Source organism: Galleria mellonella, unplaced genomic scaffold (genome assembly GCF_026898425.1).
Source record: "Galleria mellonella isolate WM207_F2 unplaced genomic scaffold, CSIRO_AGI_GalMel_v1 utg64, whole genome shotgun sequence".
Taxonomy (NCBI): domain Eukaryota; kingdom Metazoa; phylum Arthropoda; class Insecta; order Lepidoptera; family Pyralidae; genus Galleria; species Galleria mellonella.
This window is the reverse complement of record NW_026442133.1, coordinates 128,860-148,139: the sequence shown is the minus strand read 5'-3', so window position 1 is coordinate 148,139 and position 19,280 is coordinate 128,860. Positions and strand designations below refer to the sequence as shown.

At 31.5% G+C, this 19,280-nt stretch overlaps 1 protein-coding gene across 8 annotated transcripts in view; it reads left to right on the top strand.

The window, feature by feature from the left end:
- Positions 1 to 18,842, top strand: part of LOC113512633 (CUGBP Elav-like family member 2) — a 549,805-nt gene extending 530,963 nt beyond the window's left edge. For 7 of the 8 annotated variants that reach the window (XM_052900076.1, XM_052900074.1, XM_052900071.1 and 4 more), the window contains 6 exons: positions 7,143 to 7,321; positions 7,872 to 8,133; positions 8,695 to 8,940; positions 9,563 to 9,589; positions 12,273 to 12,392; positions 13,325 to 18,842. In XM_052900076.1, the coding sequence (XP_052756036.1) occupies positions 7,143 to 7,321; positions 7,872 to 8,133; positions 8,695 to 8,940; positions 9,563 to 9,589; positions 12,273 to 12,392; positions 13,325 to 13,596 (1,106 nt within the window). In that variant the 3' untranslated portion in view covers positions 13,597 to 18,842. The remainder of the gene's footprint in view (positions 1 to 7,142; positions 7,322 to 7,871; positions 8,134 to 8,694; positions 8,941 to 9,562; positions 9,590 to 12,272; positions 12,393 to 13,324) is intronic. The other variant, XM_052900073.1, reaches the window with a different exon arrangement.
- Positions 18,843 to 19,280: the final 438 nt, after the last annotated feature.

The window sequence follows — 19,280 nt, the reverse complement described above, 5'->3', positions numbered from 1 at the left end:
AGTTAAAGAATAATCAAATTTGATACATAAATATAATAATTATAATTTATAACGTAACGTAAAAAAATAATAAAAATAAGTTGTTTAATAAATTATATGTATTTGATATTTTTGTGCATTACAAAAAATATTAATTCACTCTTGCGCCACCTGCCCACTTCTATCTGTTCTCCTTTAACCAAATGTTGTCTGTAAGAGATTGCCCTAGCGATAAGACCGCCTTTTGTATCTTTATGTGTATATTTATGGTGCAATAAAGAGTTAAATAATAATAATACTCGCAGTACAAGTATAAAGAAGAGTCCGAAAACACGTGCCTCCCAGTTTGTTAGTTTATTTGCACGTCCATTAGGACGTGGTTTTTACAGTTAGGACTCGGGTTGCCAGGTGGGATTTAGCCGGATATATCCGGCTTTCAATGGTCGTGTTTGGTGCAACTACAAATCAAAGGGAAATACATTTGGTTAGATCTTTATTTAGACTGTTTTCTTGTTTCGTTATTTTTTTTTTTTGTTTACCACATTAATGTTTTTTCTTTTAAATACAACCATAAATTTTTTTCTTCATAAAGCTTTTACCTGTGACTTCCTCCGCGTGATCAGGGTATGTTGATTGACCGAAATAAATAGTGAACTATGTCTTGATCTATCCTAAATAGCAATTGCATACCAAATTTCATGACTAACTGACTAAGAAGCAACAAAGAAATAAACTCACTTTTATACATATTAGTATCGAGTAGTAACGAGAATAATATCAGATTTTCTTTAAATAGATAGGTAGACGTGAAAATTTTTCAATAAAACCCAAACCTAAGTAAACTAGTTGATTTTGATCGTTTATGGTCACTATATCTATAATAATTACTATAAAAAGGAAAGATTTTATTTTTGTATGTTTGTTTGTAATAAATAAACTCAAAAACTACTTAACCGATTTTAAAAATTCTTTCACCTATAAACAGCTACATTATCAGCTATTAACATAGTAATATATATTATTTTTAAAAAAATTGGAGATACCTATGTAAATTACAATAATGTGACCCAAGGTATCAATAATTTACCTAGCAAAGCTAATATAAAATACTGATTTATCTATGTATCTGTCTATATATTTTTTAAAACTTGCAAAGCCAGGGCAGTTTACCAGTATTTTACATCTCTCCCATACTTAAGATGGATATATCGGTACCCATTTATTATCTCAAACAATTTAGACTACATTTTACGAGGAAAATTCTAACATATATATGTACAACATAATAACTATAATACATGCACATATAAACACAAAAAAAAATGTTAAATAACCCCCTTTTTTAACATTGGGATAAAAGGCGCAGTGCCATCAACTTTTTTATTATAAAAGCAACAATAATTATGCAAAATGAATGTTTAGAGTAAAATGCACTTAATGTCCCACGAAAAGATACACTTAAAGTCGTTTAGGGGGCTCTCAGACGGTTGTTTGTATGACATTACAAACAGGACAGGTCCTGGGAGGCATATAATTGAATATCACCCCCCCCCCTCAGCCCTCTCCCATTGCGACTTCACAATTTTATAAGGAAAAGTAATTGCCCAACTCGGTTAGATTACGAGGATTCATTATTTATTAATAAAGTTAATTGAGATGAAATTTCGATCTTGTTCCTGGATAAAGATGGAATTATATTTCATTATTTATAATGTAGTCACGCTTTCGCGTTTCAGGTTAGATAGAGACAACAAAGCTCCGTTTATCTATTCCTATCGTAACATTATTAAAATGCAAATTTCCCCAAATACTCTTTATTTACTTACACATTTATTAACATAATAATAGATGTATATAATATACTCTGTAATACGTCAATTAAATCTATTTATATACTCAGGTAAAGTAACAAAAATATGTAAAGTATTTATAATAATTTTATTTATGTTATTAATTGTTGCCAAGTGAAGAGAATTTATAGTTTATAATAAACATACTTATATACACCTGCACTTACTGTACCTTAAGTTTATATAATAATAATAGATAATTTGAGAATGTCAAGTGAAACTGGTCAGGTAAAAAGAGGGAGACTTTGTACAAAAGTCGATTACTTGGGTACCTCTGTCCCATTCGTGTTGCTACCGTGAAGCAGCTGTGCTTGCATGGATGTGTTTCGGTTTGAAGGGTGGGATATGGCGTGAATTTACTGGGTACAGAGGAATAACACCTGAGTCCTCAGGAATGGCCACGCATGGGGAGTATCATGGGCGAAACAGTATACTCTGTTATGTCCATGGTACTGCTCATATTTATAGGCGACGGTTACCACTTTCCATCAGGTGGACCGTCAGCTTGTTTGCCATTCTAAGTTGTAAAAAAAAATTGTGAAATAGTAAAATTTTGTTAGTATGTGCTTTATGTAATATATTAAATTATATATGTTATATTATGTATATTGTATGTAAGTAATATCAAAATAGATGTATACTTGATTCTTTTTCGATATTACTTTAATGCAACCGACGCGGGAACTTACGTCGACCGCCGCCGCGCATTATACTACCCTAAGATTTCCACTAAATTTCACTGCAATGCTTTGTTCGCAGTAATATATGATCATATTTTTATTGTAAATAATTTATAATTTTATTTCACAAAATCACCTGTTACAATAATGACAATTTTAGTGTGGGACAGGGAAGTAGATACTATCGATTATGGAAATAATCATAAAATTGGTGTAAAATTAGGGAATATATCACTAAATGTAAAGAAGTGTAAGAAGAAGAGGTTCCATTTTTTTTAATTCGCTTAAAACATTCCAAAGTCATAATTAAAGATTGTGCCCCAAACAAAAAAACCGACTTCAATTCTGACAAAATTAGTTATTTTTATTTTAAAACTAAAATACTAAACCAATTTTGATGAAATTTCTATCGAACCAATCTATATTTTATTTTCTTTTGAATAAAAGAAGAATTTTTTTAAATCGATTTAAAATTGGCGAAGTTATGGGGTAACAAACATAAAAAAATACAATAGAATTAAGAAATTCTTTTCTGAGTTATGAATTAACATAAAAAAAAAATTGAGTACCTCTTTCTTTTTAAAGTAAATTGAAAATAAAGAATGCATACGTTAATTGCATTGTAAATATTCACTCAACATATTCATACTGAATGTAAAAACATTTTTAGAATAAAAGTATTATTAAATTCACTTTTAGCTGCGCCCGCTACATCGTTCGCCCCTCGTATTTTAGCATTTTCCCATAGGAATGACACATTTTTCCACAGTAGAAACTATCTGCATGACCTAGTTACTGAGTTCATATGTCTATATCAACTCATCAAAATTTGTCCAGTAGTTATTATAAAAAATTCTAATATTTGATATTTTAGTGACCGAATCGATGGCTTTCATGTTGAGGCGTTTCGAAGAGACTTCAAAAAGAAGATGACTTGTATTTTTTATGTTACAAAATATTTTTAAAAATTTTGATAATTATTTTACAACCGATAAGAAGTACTCCCGCAGTGGATGTAGGTGACTCAGGACCGTTCCTTATGGCAGTCTGTGGAGAAGGCCTATGTTCAACAGTGGACAGATAATGGTTGAAATGAGATGAGAAATATGTTCCGTATAATTTAAAATCGACGTGCCAACAATTACCACTAGTACTAATATCTGCTCCAGTACACACTTCTGCTTCCCATTAAGTTTTGCTGCTGCGTGATTAATAAATCAAGTGACAATTGTGAACATTTCAGTAATGAATAGCCTTCGACACGTTGAGAATAATACCCCAGTAATTATACAGTAAATTGTTTCCTTCTTATATTATGGTACAAATAACTCCTCCTCTCCTCTTCCCCCCTCCCTTGCCGCGTCCCCCTCGCGCCTCAGTCAAGAGGTTATGTAAATTGTTTAACGAACGGTGCCGTTACGGGCCCGATGGCGCACTTAAGGCATTAACATTTTAAAACGTTATTTGCGCTAAGTACACAATTACTTCTGCATTTAAACTGATTACCCTCCGTGTTTAAGAGAGGATTCACTTTAAATATTCTAATTAGTAGTTACCTTGGACTTTTACGGTGGCACACTGAATGGGCGTACTTGCTAACAGTAGCGTCCAAAGAGTAGCTCGTTCCTTACTATATAAGATGCTTACTTATCGCGTGGACACTCAAGTAATATTGTTACGTGTCTGGCAAAATCTTTAAAGTTCATACAAGGATTTTTTTAATATAATTAATATATGCTTATATCGTGAAATGCAAGATTCACATTTCCATATAAAAGTTACTCTTAAAATAATCCCAAAGATTAAATATCATAAAATAAGGCATGAGTAGTGTTGAATACTGAATCGTTATCATAAACATGAACTTTATTATTTCTTTTTTACAACACCTCACTTTGGAGATTGTCGGTTCAAACTAATTGTAATACCCACTTGTAATATGTTCATAGATTCGTTCCATGTAGTAATTATTAATTTTAAGACTGTTGTTATACTAAATATAGAAAAATAAAATAAAATTATGTTATTATTTTAATTTCATATTTTTTTCACAATTGAGAATTGACAATCCGAAATTTATTAAACATTCTGAATAGCACTTTAATCAACATAACTTCAAGCATATTAATTTGAAAGATTTGTATACGGGAATTAAGTAGACATCGTTATTTATGCGAGACAAATAAACTACCATAGCGCTAGCTACTAATTACTTGTTAAATTAACATACTGGCGTTATCACGTTGAAATGCAAAACGATCTGTTCTATTTTCATTGCATATTATTTTGTTGCCAATTCTAAAAATAAAAAAAAGAACAAAGCTAAAAATGAAACTGAAAGCCTCTTTAATAACTTATACAAAGTGTTGTCATCGAGAATATATTTTTATTGTTGAAACCCGGAGGCCAAAAATACACTTACGAATACGCACAAGCGTACTTAATTTGTTGTTCAATCCCCGCAGGCAGTTGGGCCGGCGCTCTAGGCATTTTCACGTGTGTTGATCTCTCAAATTTAAACATTCATCCTGTACAAAGCAAAGCGGTGGAAATTAGGGTATCCGCGCTTTGCGCTGCGAGTTTTTCACCAGATCCCGTCTCGTTTTCTCGCGCCATTTTCATGCTAATCTCCGTGCGAGCGTGCTGATTTTGCGGGCATGAAATATTTGTAACAGACGGCCCCGGCTTGCTACCTTTTCAATTTCACCTCGCACCACCCCCTCCGGGGTTTTGAGAACGCCGAATGTTGAATTTTACGCGTTACATTCAACATTGCATTGTGTGTTTCCTTTGAGCCTACGGTTTTTGGAAGAAAAATATTTTCCTATTTGCCTTTTAATGGTGCGGGTAACCTCGCAACTTATATTTTAAGTGACTTCCAACAGAAGGAGATTCGAATTCGCCTGCATTTTATAGTATGTGTATTTTTACGATATCATCACCAATTCTAGATAATTCTTATGACCGAATCCTCTATTTCTCTATTCAAAGCTAAATCCTACTTGTTGCAGTCTAAAACGATTCAGATTTGTTAAATTTGAATTTGTATATTAGTATGTTTTAAATATAATTGATCTATGAAACATCTTATCGTGTATGAACGCATTTTATTAATTTCAAATTAAGAATAATAAAATAACAAGTTAATATTAATTTTATCACGATCGAAGTCCTCTATCAATCATTTTCTTAACAAAGAAATAGTTATAAATACGATGCTAACTTGTGATACAGATTTGTGTTACTCCTTTGGGTAGATGTCACCGTGTTACTTATTTCTACTATAGAGTAACAGCACTCAGGATTTGGAAAAAAAATTCTTAGCTATATGCCGGCCGTGTCGTTGTAGTGACGTAACACTCGACCGTTCCACGTTGAAACACCATCATAACAAAATGCGGAACAAAATCTACTCGTGTGTCGACGACATGTTAAAAATTTTAAGGTTTTGAATCGGAATTGGTATGCAAAGGGGCAAAACTGTTTTATGACTGGTGTCATGGTGAGTCGTAAATTCGCACTCAGCCAGTGAGCTCGAGATCAACGGGTACATATTTCAAGATCATATGTGAGGATTTCTGACGCGCGAGATCCGACTGCACTTGTGTGCTACTCTGTCCAATGCAAATATTTGATACAGCTATCTGTACACGTATATTACGAGTGGGCGTCGTGACTTTGAATGTTACATTTCCGAATGGGAAACGGGCTCCCGCGCTTTATCTTACATTGTTTTGAAATTACTGTAGCGTTTAACACGCTTGTTATTACACATTTTAAATTAATATTCAGCACTCTGCACCGTGGATTGTTTTAATGTAAAAGAAAAATATACGATATCGTATTTTTTATTTAATATTCACGAATCTTTAATTATTATATTGAAAAAATTAACGCAAATGAAAGTTTTTTTAGCTTAATATTACAATAAAATTATTCTAAGTTCAACTGTTGCGTGAAATATAATCAATACAAAAAAAAAAAAAAGAAAATTGAAGGATACATACACATATTAGGAATAGATTCAATCCTTTTTGCCTAAAATACCTTTTTTTCTAAACTTAAAAACAGATATTCTATTATATCTTTCACTAATAGAACTAAAATTTCATATGAAATAAAATTTCATACACTATAGTGTTACCATAAGAATAAATAGACTGGTTATTTATTTCTATGGTATATTTGCACTATTATTTTCTACTTATGGGTAAAAATTCATGCTTAAGTAGGCCATTACTGTATTGTTACTTTTTTCTTATATATTATGAGTAATTTCCTACATAACATTTATCTCTTTTATCAAAATGTAAAAAATGAATAAAAATGCTTGTCGATGTAAATCACCGTATGATTTTTTTATAGTACTGTCCAAACTAAAATTATAATTAGAAGTATTATTTTTGTAATGGATAAATGCAAAAAAATACTTAGAAATATAAAAAAAAAACTTTCATTTGCGTTAATTTTTTCAATATAATAATTTAATTTTTCAATAAAATAATTTAATAGATAAATGAAAAATATCAGTGGCAAGTAATATAGCCTGTATACTTAAAAAAATATACGAAGCCGAGGCGGATTGCTTTATTAGTAATCCGAAATATATAATTATATATTTCTTTGTCGACAGAACGCAAGCTTTTCGTGGGCATGCTCAACAAAAAGCTATCGGAGAATGACGTGCGGGGCTTGTTCGCTGGACACGGGGCCATCGAGGAGTGCACGGTACTGAGGGATGCGCAGGGTCAAAGTAAAGGCTGCGCATTTGTTACTTTCGTATCTAAGCAGGCGGCTATAGCTGCTATTAAGGTAATTATATGATTTCATAATAGCCAGAGGTATTAATTTTGTTCGCATCAATGATGTCTTATTTTGCGAGTGATCAGTGATTCTTTTTGGATGAGGTGCCTCATATCAAACTAACTACTACTGCCTAATAAAATATCATTATTAATAATTATTAATTTTATTTATATAAAATTAATCTTTAATTAATTTTATACGTCTATTTACTGTATTTTAATATTTATTTAAATAACTTCATCAATAAAATATGGTATACAAATGACGAACTATGCATAGAATCAATGTTTCCCAAAATTCTCGAAATAGATTTTTTTTAACTTCTGTATTGACTTTATTGTTAGTAAGTAAATATAGAAAAAAAAGCAAAACCTTAAAATTGCCTTTTGTAGGTACCGCACCAAATTCAAGCTTTCAATTAACATTCAATTGTCTTTCTTGTTCAGAATTTGCTAATCAATAAAATAATAGGTCTTGATTCTCGAACAAATTCGTTTTTTTCCACCAATCTAGTGAATTTTCTCATATTCTAATAGCACTGCTCTCTACCTTACAGGCACTACATCATAGTCAAACAATGGAAGGTTGTTCAGCGCCATTAGTTGTTAAATTCGCTGATACGCAAAAAGAGAAGGAACAAAAGAAGCTTCAAGCGATGCAAGCGAGCTTATGGAGTCTAACAACGCCTGTTGCTCCAACTACGTACCTCGCTTCTGAAGCGGCGCTGTCCCCGACGCAATTGCAGCTGCTGCAGCAAATCCAAGCAGTTGGATTGCAGCAACAGTTACTGCAAGGGCAGGGGTCAACATTATTGCAAGGTATTTATAAATACGCCGCTAACTATATTGTTTATAAATATATTTAGTTGGCTGGAAGAATCATGAAAATAAAAAAAGTAAGATATGTATTATCTTTGCCTACCACGTCAACAACCTAATGTATGATAGATAAGTTTCTACCATTTTGGCTTCAGCAACATCAGTAATCGTGATCCAACTGAGTTTTATAGCGTACATGTACTAATAGAAGTGGAATCGAACAGCAAAATGTTTTAAGTCAATACATTTTATGAGTAGCTAACTAGTCGTGGTTGGCAAATTGACTCACTGTTTGTTTTAATGATTCACAAGCCTTGAGTTAAGTAGGTATTAGGGGCAGCAATATTATCCTTCAATGTCGAAAAACACTAAATTATGTAGTCAGTTACTACAAATAGTCCAATTTATTTTTAACACATTCAAAGACATCAAACTAGTCTCTGCATCTTTTGATTTTATTTGCATTTTATAATATGCGTCTGCTCTTTTTGTATTCCTATATTTTAATTTGGCTTTTTTGCTTTTTTTTTTTGTTTTAAAAAACTTTTTCGTTGCTCATAGGTGTTAACTATCCAGATATCGGTTTCCCTGGCGCAGGCCTGAGTGGGGGCGCTGTGAGCGGGGTTGCGGCCGTCAGCGGGGTGGGTGGGATCGGTGGGGGGACGAGTGACCAGCTCAGCGGGATGCTGGCACCGGTATCGGTGCAGAACTTAGCAGCTCTAGCTGCAATGGCGCCGACCCCCGTGGTAACGCAGGCGACTCCAATGGCACCGGCAGCGGCGCCGCAGCCAGCCGCGCCGCAATTGTGTAAGTATCATTATTTCGTACACTTTAGTAATTAGATCAAATATTTACAAGACAAGAAATAAATGAGGTAAAATATTCAGACATAAATTCGCTTTAATGAAAGCGGCATTTACAGTCATCTGTAACTTTCTCAAGGTTAATAGGGGCCTATTACTCGTACTGCTAAAAGTACTGAATTGCCAAGGAAACACAGAATTCTTGTTCGTACGTCACGCTGCCCCTCCCTCGAATCGAAACGGCCTCATTAGCGAAGACTCTTTAATAAGAACGTCCGGTACTATGAGAATAAAAATGCCAACGTTAATAGTCATTTCTTCTCTAATGCCGAACGTGTTCCAACCCTAAATTCGCCCTATAGGACAATTAAGCGAAATAAATTCAACACTAATTGCGCTGACTGTCCAAATCCGTAATTAGGGTTATCCTATCCTGTAAGTATAGGTGGGTACTTAGACGATAGTGTAACTCCAATTACGGTTTTTTTTATGTTACACGGTTAGACCACGAAATATTGTCACGATCCATTTTGTCCACAAACTTTCCTATTTCAGGTTGGAATTTATATAGAGAACAGTTAATGTAAAAGAGAATTAATTAACGATGAAAATTTTTCACACTTCAGGTCTTCTCGGGAAGACTAACATAACAGGTAAAAAGCAAACGTATCGAAATTGTGTGCTATTTACATGGAATGACTGATCTTTGGCTTCAGAATTATGTAGTGAATGAGAGAGACTATTATTATTATTATCTAGCTACACGATAATTTATTTATGTAAATTTATTCATATTTTGTTTAACAAAATCTTATGAATTCCTCAATCTCTGTTATCTAAAAAATCTATTTTCTTAATTTAAATTAATTTATGAAAACAATAAAAACAACATTTTGTATTCAAAACATAATACAACAACATGTGAAAGAGATCACTGACATCTGAAAAACAGATTTTTCATACCTATCTCAGAAGTCAGGGACTTCATACTTATTTGTGACAATGAGTAAACTAGAGAGTATTATTATTAAAAAAAAAAAAATAATAAACTATTTTTTTAATTGAAATTAATTTATGAAGACAATAACATTTAATATCAAAAACAAGAAATCTACGAAAATTATTTTTAGAAAATTATTCCAATATTTAAAAAATATAAATTTATAGTTTTGTTTTGATTTTTGGACGTATACACCCTTTTATTTGTAAAAATTCTCGTAATACACTAAATTTGGAAATTCCAGATCATATTTTGACTGCGTCTTATTTAGATACTATTAGAAATAATTATAATAACATACTAATTGTCTGAATTAGTAAACTTGATTACTACTTGCTTACTTATACTTTAAACATATTAATTTTGGTCTTTTCTATGAAAAAAAAAAAGAAACTCAACGCACAATCAGAAAAACAGAGAAGACAGAGAAGTAATTTATTATTCGAAGTAATCTACAATTTAATGAACTTCCAGGGATGTATTTTAATGAAGTCTATCTCATTTACTACACGAATTTAGGTTTCGCTTGGTTCAATTTCTATGTTGGCGTTAAATAGGTAGAATTGCCTGGCGTTGCTTGATTGTGTATAGATAATAAGTACCTAATAATATAAAGCGGCAAGGTAATGCCGTTTGTGAGTTTTCACTATGAAAACTTTGTTTTAATACAATATTTGTCTTTTAAAACTCGTATTCGGTTTTAATTCGTCGAAACCTACATGTATGTTCGGATTGTGGGCGCTTGTTCTTTTTAATTTCTATTTTTTAATTTACTCTCTCTTTGTTTGTTGACAAATTTTGAGTGGTGCGTCAGAAAGTGATACCTATTTGAAATGTGAAAATAAATTTTAGAATCGTTTATTTACGAGACGTGTGTATAACGTGATCCGTTTTATATTCATGTTCTCTGAAATCCTATCTGTGTCTGGTACAATTTTTTTTTTTACAACTTTTTTTTAAACACTTCTGACACATCGCTGTATTAAATTTAAATAATAGAACGTTTTATGATCAAATATAATTCGAAAATTAAAATATAGCTTTGTATTACATTTTACGGTCAACAACACAAGTTAGTGTGATAACTGGCTACTTTTGCTGTGGACTGTAATTACTACTATATTAAATGTTGGAAATCGTAATAATTGTTCATTTTCATTTATTAAAAGGACTGTTCATGTATTATTTAGCTGAAAATCATATAAAAGATTGTATATATTAAGTATTAAATACTGTAAGATTTTCGCGTGTCATAACTTATGGTTTTTAAGAGACGGAAATAAATGCGATCGTCTTTTACGTAACTGAAAATAACCAACAGACTATTGGAAAAATCATTATCATTATTGATAATTTAAATGATTTATATCCGATGTAATAAAACCTAGTCAAAACGTCAAATTATCCCGTGGTGTAACTTTTCCATCAAATATCGTTAATTCCCATCTCTTTTAAACCTTAATAACCAATAATAAAAAAATACATACAGGAATTATAGAAAAGTATGCTAATAAAAATAATACTAAGTACATATATGTAGTAGTAAAGATAACTTATTTAATACATGAACTTCCCATAAAATAACACATAAATATGATTGCGTACGTATTTATAACGTTTCATGTACATTAACATTCGTTGTGTTTTGCATGGAAGTGCTAAAACTAAATGATGGTTGTCTCGAGACAAGTATATTTGTTGTAAAGTTTTCATATACAATATTAATTATGATTAAAATTAATTGTGAGTCTTATAACTGTATTATCACTAGGGTTATACTTACAAGAATACATTCAGTCATTTGTATAGTAAACTAGATAGGGATAAAGTAGGGTAAAATAGTGACAAAATCAGTGGAACTAAATATTTTCCAAAGAATGTGGGTCTAAAAATGATAAGTGCCTAATATTTAGCCTCCGATATAAACACAATGCATCTAGCTCTTAGTATAGGAGACTATTCTTTATTTAGTAAAAAAGATCTATCCAAAAATACCCCAAGGATTATTTCTTAAATTTATTTACGCAGATATAGATATTATAGTAATATAAACGTCATTTGTCTTCTTTTCATATAGGAATTTGATCCCTTTGATCGTTAACATAAGATCGATAATACACTTTTTGAAATAATCTACTCTTGTAGGTCTGATGACTGTTAAGGGAATAGTTTAGCTAGATTTTAGTAGAGGCAGCTGCTTCTAGTAAAACATCTAAAATTTCTGCTTATTATGAGTATTTTGTAAAATATTCCTATAAAAATACAACTCCTCTAGCGCATATAACCTGATGTTTGTATAGGTAAATATTATTATAAAGCACAATATAACACTACAGGGTCGGCAGCGGAGCCGCTCGGCTCAGCGTATGCGGCGCAGTTCGGCACTTTCGCGGCGGCGCCACTGGGCTCCGTGCTGGGCTCAGCGGCGGCTGCTGCAGCCGGGAAACAGGTGGAGGGTATGTACAACTAACTAAATTAAGATAACCTTGATCTTGACCTTGTTTATAACATTACAAATGCCTAAATTGACTACGAAACGTATTGACTTTATTTTGTGCATAGTCTCGTGTCCAAATGCTAATATGTGTTTACTCGTGAAAAAACCTGTTCATAAAATACATGTGAGACAAAATTTTACACATTGATTATTAGAGTTTTACGTACTTATGTTTGTTTAAAACTCATTAATTATTATATCAAAATGCTAAATAGATATTAATGATATTTGGGATATAGATAAACCATAACGTAGATTATATTAGGTATACAGAATAAGTTTGGTACTTTACGTCAATAGCTTGGTACTTTTAGCCAATTATAAACCTAGAATCTAAAGTGTTTACTCCCATACAGCACCTATATAAATCTCATCAATATTTAATTTGTTTTAGGAATAATATTTAACAGTTAGATTGTTTGTATTCAACTTAGAATAGCAAACAAGCTGACGGCCCACCTGATGGAAATTGGTAACCGTCGCCTATAGACATGAGTAGCACCATAGACATAACAAAGTATACTGTTTCGCCCATGATACCCCCCTTGTTTTGCCATTTCTGAGGACTCAGGTGTTATTCCTTTGTACGCTGTAAATTCACACCCATTAATTGTTATTAATTAAAAGGAAATTTTAATCATAATAACTGTAAATTATGAGTATAAACCTAAAACTAAAAGATTATTATTATATCTCACCCTTCAAACTGAAACACAGCCATGCAAGCACAACTGCTTCACGGTAGAAACACGAATAGGACAGAGGTGCCCAAGCAAACAACTTTTCTACAAAGTCTCCCTCTGGTTAGATGTCCATGCTAGAAATTGGAACATCACGACACCTGTAAATGTCTGTGGATTTTCTTTTATATGTTTTTTTTCATCTTCGCAGGTCCAGAAGGGGGCAACCTGTTCATATACCACCTACCGCAAGAGTTCACGGACACGGACTTGGCGTCCACGTTCCTGCCTTTCGGTCACGTGATATCGGCCAAAGTGTTCATTGACAAACAGACGAACCTATCCAAGTGTTTCGGCTTCGTCTCATACGACAACGCGCCATCGGCCCAGGCCGCCATACAAGCCATGAACGGCTTCCAAATAGGTACAAAGAGACTCAAAGTTCAATTGAAACGTTCAAAAGAACTATCGAGACCGTACTAGAATATTCCAGAACTCGTTCCTAGTGAATTTTACAAAAAAAAACGAATACACAATGAAAGAGAGTAAATAAAAAACAATTGCAAAAAAAAAAAGGTTGTAAGATTCCGAACGTTTGTTGTGATGTATCCGGTGCACCTGAACTGAATAATAATAGATCGTAAGCTTCGTTCGAAAACGGGAGTCCATGTGCACAGTTGTTAACTAATAAGGTTAAGGTTTGTGTCAAAGGATTTATCGTTTCCAAAGTATTCCCCAAATTGTTTATTATTACATTGTAATGATTATTTTATTATTATAAGTTTTAGTCACATTATGCATAAGTTGAATTTGTTTAGTAACCGATACAAGATGTGTTTTTGGACGCCAAAGAGCAGATAGTATTTGTAACTTGTTTTTGTTTGTGGCAAACGATGCGTTGCGTTTATTTTTTTTTTTTTAATACTAATGAGTATAATCAGTATATTTTGTCATTCAGTCAAGATTAGGTACAAAACGAGTGCCGTATCGCATACCATACAAGTATTACGGTAGATTCGTTTATTTATACCTAGTTGTTTCGAATTGAACAACATTAATTAGTATTTTGTTATTTTGTTCATTATTTCGTGTTACCACTTTATTAGTTTACGTTTATGTAATAAACCTGAATGTGGCCATTGTCAGATACGCGGATATTGGTGTCAATTATACTGTTATATGTATTAAATTGAACGAAATTAATTAAACATTATAAAATTACAAATGAACCTCTTAAGAGATATTGTGATGGACGATAATCGAGCGCTGCGAATGCAATATAAAATAATTCATAATATCATGTTGTGGTTTGTTAAAATAAAATAAATACGTTCAATATTATACAAGTAGATTTAATTGCCATTTGGCCGTATACTCACCAGACCACGGATTGAGCGGACGGTCGTCATATTTATCTACAAGTGTACTATATTTACCTCCACAATAAGTATTATGGATAAGGATTATTTTAGATTATGTGCATTCCGTGCATATGCCTATCCTCCATCTAACATCTACAGACCTTTGTACCTATGTTGAACAAGGATGGTACGAGGTTCTATCCGTTTCATTAATTTCGTATAATTTAACGGCGGCACCAGTTTCTTTTCGTTTAAAAGTATAAGATGTTAGAAATAATTAATTGATCTCAAAGTGATCAGTGTATTTATTGTTTATCTTATTGTTGTCAATAGTGTACTTAATATTTGAATAATTCCTTTGTTTGGCTCACAGGCGAGCCATCAAGAGGGGTATGGGATATCTAAAAGGAAATAAAGCTAAAGTAATATGACCTGACGCTGACTATCTTATATTTTCATGTTCAAATATTAACACTACATTTAGTAACAGTTATAATATAATTGACAAAAGTCTACTATTAGAACCATACCTAAGCTGTGTTTTATTTACTTAGTCTCAAATCGCATTGTGACGATTTTATAAAAATAAAATATTTACTCCAATTTATCACAATTTTAATTTCAAACTGGTCCACAAATAAAATTTCTTTGTGGTATCAAATTCGTGTTAGAGACAGGTATATGATTAGAAAGAGGCATTTAAAATTTGACTCCGTGTGATTTTATGTACCTACTAGTTACAGTTTATAACATTGGGATATCCACATACCCCATTGAAATACTTATTGTGCTTGTTTGTGTAACATATATTTAAATGCCCATATACCACAATGAATTACATCTTTCAATTTATTATAACTTATAACACATCGAACACTGGCCCTTTAGTCAAAATTTTTGTTAGTATTAAGTATTTAATGATAGACTATTTACTATTTTCTTAAGGTTCGGATTTCATTAATTAATATACTTAATTAAAGATAATATATTTTTTCTTGTGTATCGTTCGCAAATATTTTTAAAATATTCACTGGCACATTTTATTGTTTCATTATATTAGGTATTTACGTATAGTTCATGATCATGGGTTTTATTGTTGCGGAAAATTGTTGCAAAATATTTACCTATCCAATAACCATGCCACAATTATGGTACACTGTTCACATCGTATCAAGTGGTACACGATTCACATGGTATCTTAAGACTACAAGCACTTAATTAAATTACTCTGTAATAAAGTAAATTTTTTATTGTTACGTGCTTATAATTATAAAATTACTTTAATTTTTTTTTTCTGTTAAATGGATTAAACACCAACCTACATGTTCATTAATCTAATAATATCGGGAAAAACGCTCAATGCCTATTGTGAAAATTATTAAAAATGTAAGAATAATTTATAAATTCAAAAGTTAAATTCTACTATACATTAGGTATGTACCTATGAAAATAGTGTGCCTATCTATTTTGTGTTGTTTTTGCGTCTTGATTTAACATGTGCCAATGCGATTCTGTTTAAAAACACCTATCTACGACCAATGTAAAAAAGAATATTGATTCTTAGTTTTAATCGATGTTTACCTTTTTTTTTTTCGTCTAAAGAACTGATGTAGGTAGACAACCATTATTTTCACAGATATAGGTTTAGATAGATGGCGCCGCAAATTCATGAAGATTCTTTACGAGCCAATTTTGCCCAAAAGATCCTACTAGATCCTACCACGGCTAAATTTTCATTCAAAGTCCCTTAATGAAATTTATAAAGAAAAAGGTCTATTGCATGTGGTATTTTCGATAGTTTTTGGAGCGGAAAAGATTCGCTGCTATAAATAGCTTTTGAAATATCCCCCTAATCAGTGGCACGTTTAGTTTTCGAGATACTTGCTCCATCTATCACGATTTATGTCTGTGGTCATTGTATTAATTAAATTTAGTTGAGTATTACATTGTATTTAATAATATATATTATCAAAATGGGTTTATTGTTTAGTTTAATTTAGTCACTTTTGCGATGTCTGATGAAAGACAATATCTAGACTGAATAAGTTTCCTTGTAAGTGTTACAGCTGTATAGAAACCGTAACTTGGCCTTGTGATACCCTTGTTAGGGAGGTGGAATCACGAGCAGAGCTTTTGTCTTATAATTCTTTGTTGTAAGGTATAAATAAATATATGGTAAAACCCGCTTATTATGATTAGGTGTAATGAAGTTTCACATATAATTAATATGTCATTTTTAAATCGGTCTTTCCTCTTGAAATATGTTTTACACATTGTGTTCTCTCCACATTAAAATAATATCAAATACTAACCACGGTTTTCCCCTATAAGACGGGATAATATTACTACGCCAGGTAGCTTAGTGTAAGAAGAACTTTGTATCGTGTTCCCCTTCTCTTATACTCTCTTACTGACTTCTTATGATTGTTTTTTAGACACGCCGGATAAAAATAGTGATAAATTATTAATACTACGGCATTACACAGACATGATTACTTAAAAAAAAATTAATTTAAAAGTTTAAAAAAGTTTTGTAAACGTCAAAAATATGTAGTGATGTATTTTATTTTAATTTTTCCCTTATCTTTCAGTTTTTTGCAGACTTTGAACTTCACGTCCCTTTAAAATCGTTTAAAGCGGGTTTTACTGTAACGGATTGTATTGTTAAAATATTTGACATCGGGAATACCTATCGCCTCTCAAGGAGAAGACGTAATCCTAGACACGACCACTCGACTAGCCTGTTATTTAAGGTGTGATCTAGTTAAATGTCAAAAGTTGAATTAAGACAATTTTTTACCTACATTTTCTAGGTATCTTAGAGAATTGAGACATCACCATTGTTGTTGTATCTGTCCCACTTCCGCGGTGGTTATGGAAATATATTTTTTCTATGGCACAATGTAATGTACATCTTGTCGTTGTCGACCACTTAAAAAAAAATAGGTGCCTAATCGTCAATGGAAACCACAAGAAATTTGTCACAACTGTTTCACGATAAAATACCTTTGGATGTAATGACCTTAAAAATAAAGTTCATATTACTATTATTAAAATTGTATTTAAAAAGTCAACAAAATTTTGATGACATTCAAAATTTTAACTTTGTGTTTACTCTTACTTTTTTTCCTACACTTAATCCACTTTTGAACTAAACCTATCAACTTTTAAGACCCGTCAACTACCAAAAAAATTAAATATTGTAAAGTGTTACCATATTTAATTTTTGTAAGTTTTCGAATTTTGAAGTCTAACTAACCACTTTAAGCAAAGATTAGCTAATACATCCATAAACGAGGTGGTATTAATCGTCCTTCAGTCGCACTTAATCAATCAAATCAATTAATGGTAATAAAAAATCAATGAGCGCGTTATCAAATTATTGCAAAATAGAAAAAAAGAAATATACCTTCTAAATTTAAAAAGTGGTCGACAAGAACATGGTTTCCTACATACCTACCAGCTTCTCGAAATAACAAAACATACTTACTACCAATACAAAACTGATACTATTTAGGTAGCTAAGCAATATTTAAATTTACATTTTGTAATGTCGTCATTTAATTTTGTATATTTTTCGCTGGCTGTAAACATGTTTTGAATTTAAAAAGCTATCGTTACCAATTGTTTGTTTTAATATTATTATTTATTTACATATCAAAAATTATTTAAATTCGTGAGTTCTTCTATAATCGAGATATGTATGTTGATATCAAAATCTTATGTCTACTTTTCAATTGAAAATTTTCTTTGTATTCTGAAAAATAAAGCTATGCACACAATTATGTTTTTGAAAAGTTGATCTCTGTCTATCGTCGAGTATATTTTATATATTAATTACTCAACTGGCTATATAAGTACCATTATTTAAACCATTATATGCCATATTTAATTTAAACTAATAAAGTGTCAAAAAATGAATCAATACTTATACTTCTGAAACCGTTGAAATGTTCTTGTTTCAACATTAAAAAAGAAACAGAGTTGTATACCTAATAGAATATATTGTATTATATATTACATGAATAACATAAGCATACAAAAATACATACACACATAGATACAAATTATCTATTAAGAAAATATTGTAATTGAAAATCCTTACTTTCTCACGATCAACTAGTCAAAAACATACCTCATTCAATATAATTGTACTAAAATATTTTTCTATTTAAAGATATTGTCACGAGTGAGTCACGGTACCTACAGAAGCGGCATATCTTCAGTTATCAGAATTATTTTTACACATGTTCGAAGCACTTTATTTAGTATATATACATACAATTGGTACGAGAAAATTAATATAAAGAACTGTTTTATACAACACCCGTTTTGTTGATATAAATGTAAATAAATGTCAAGTTTAAACTGTGTTTAATTTTTTTTATCTCCTATCTTACGTAAGTAAGGCAGATTCAATAAATAGGTGAAGTCTATACTATCTATATGATTTAGATATTATCCTTGTATTAGATTCGAACCAATTTAGAAAAATTTGTTTCTAAGTCGACCCTACCAAGAATCGAACTCTGGACCTAATTGGTCACGTTAAAGTCAGATTTATACAATCAAATAAATCATATATAAATATTTTAAATACACTATCAGAACTTAACGTGATAAAAATTTCAGGTAAATAGGTACTATTTACATACCAGATTTATATTGGCAACTTTTTTTTTAGTGCCAATAGTGAATTTAAAACATATACACCTTATTTCAGAAGTCAAGCTATTGACGCGATATATTTAATATTCACATAGCCGTTTTGTCCTGGCATAAAACCACCCCTTTCTTTCCCGCAAG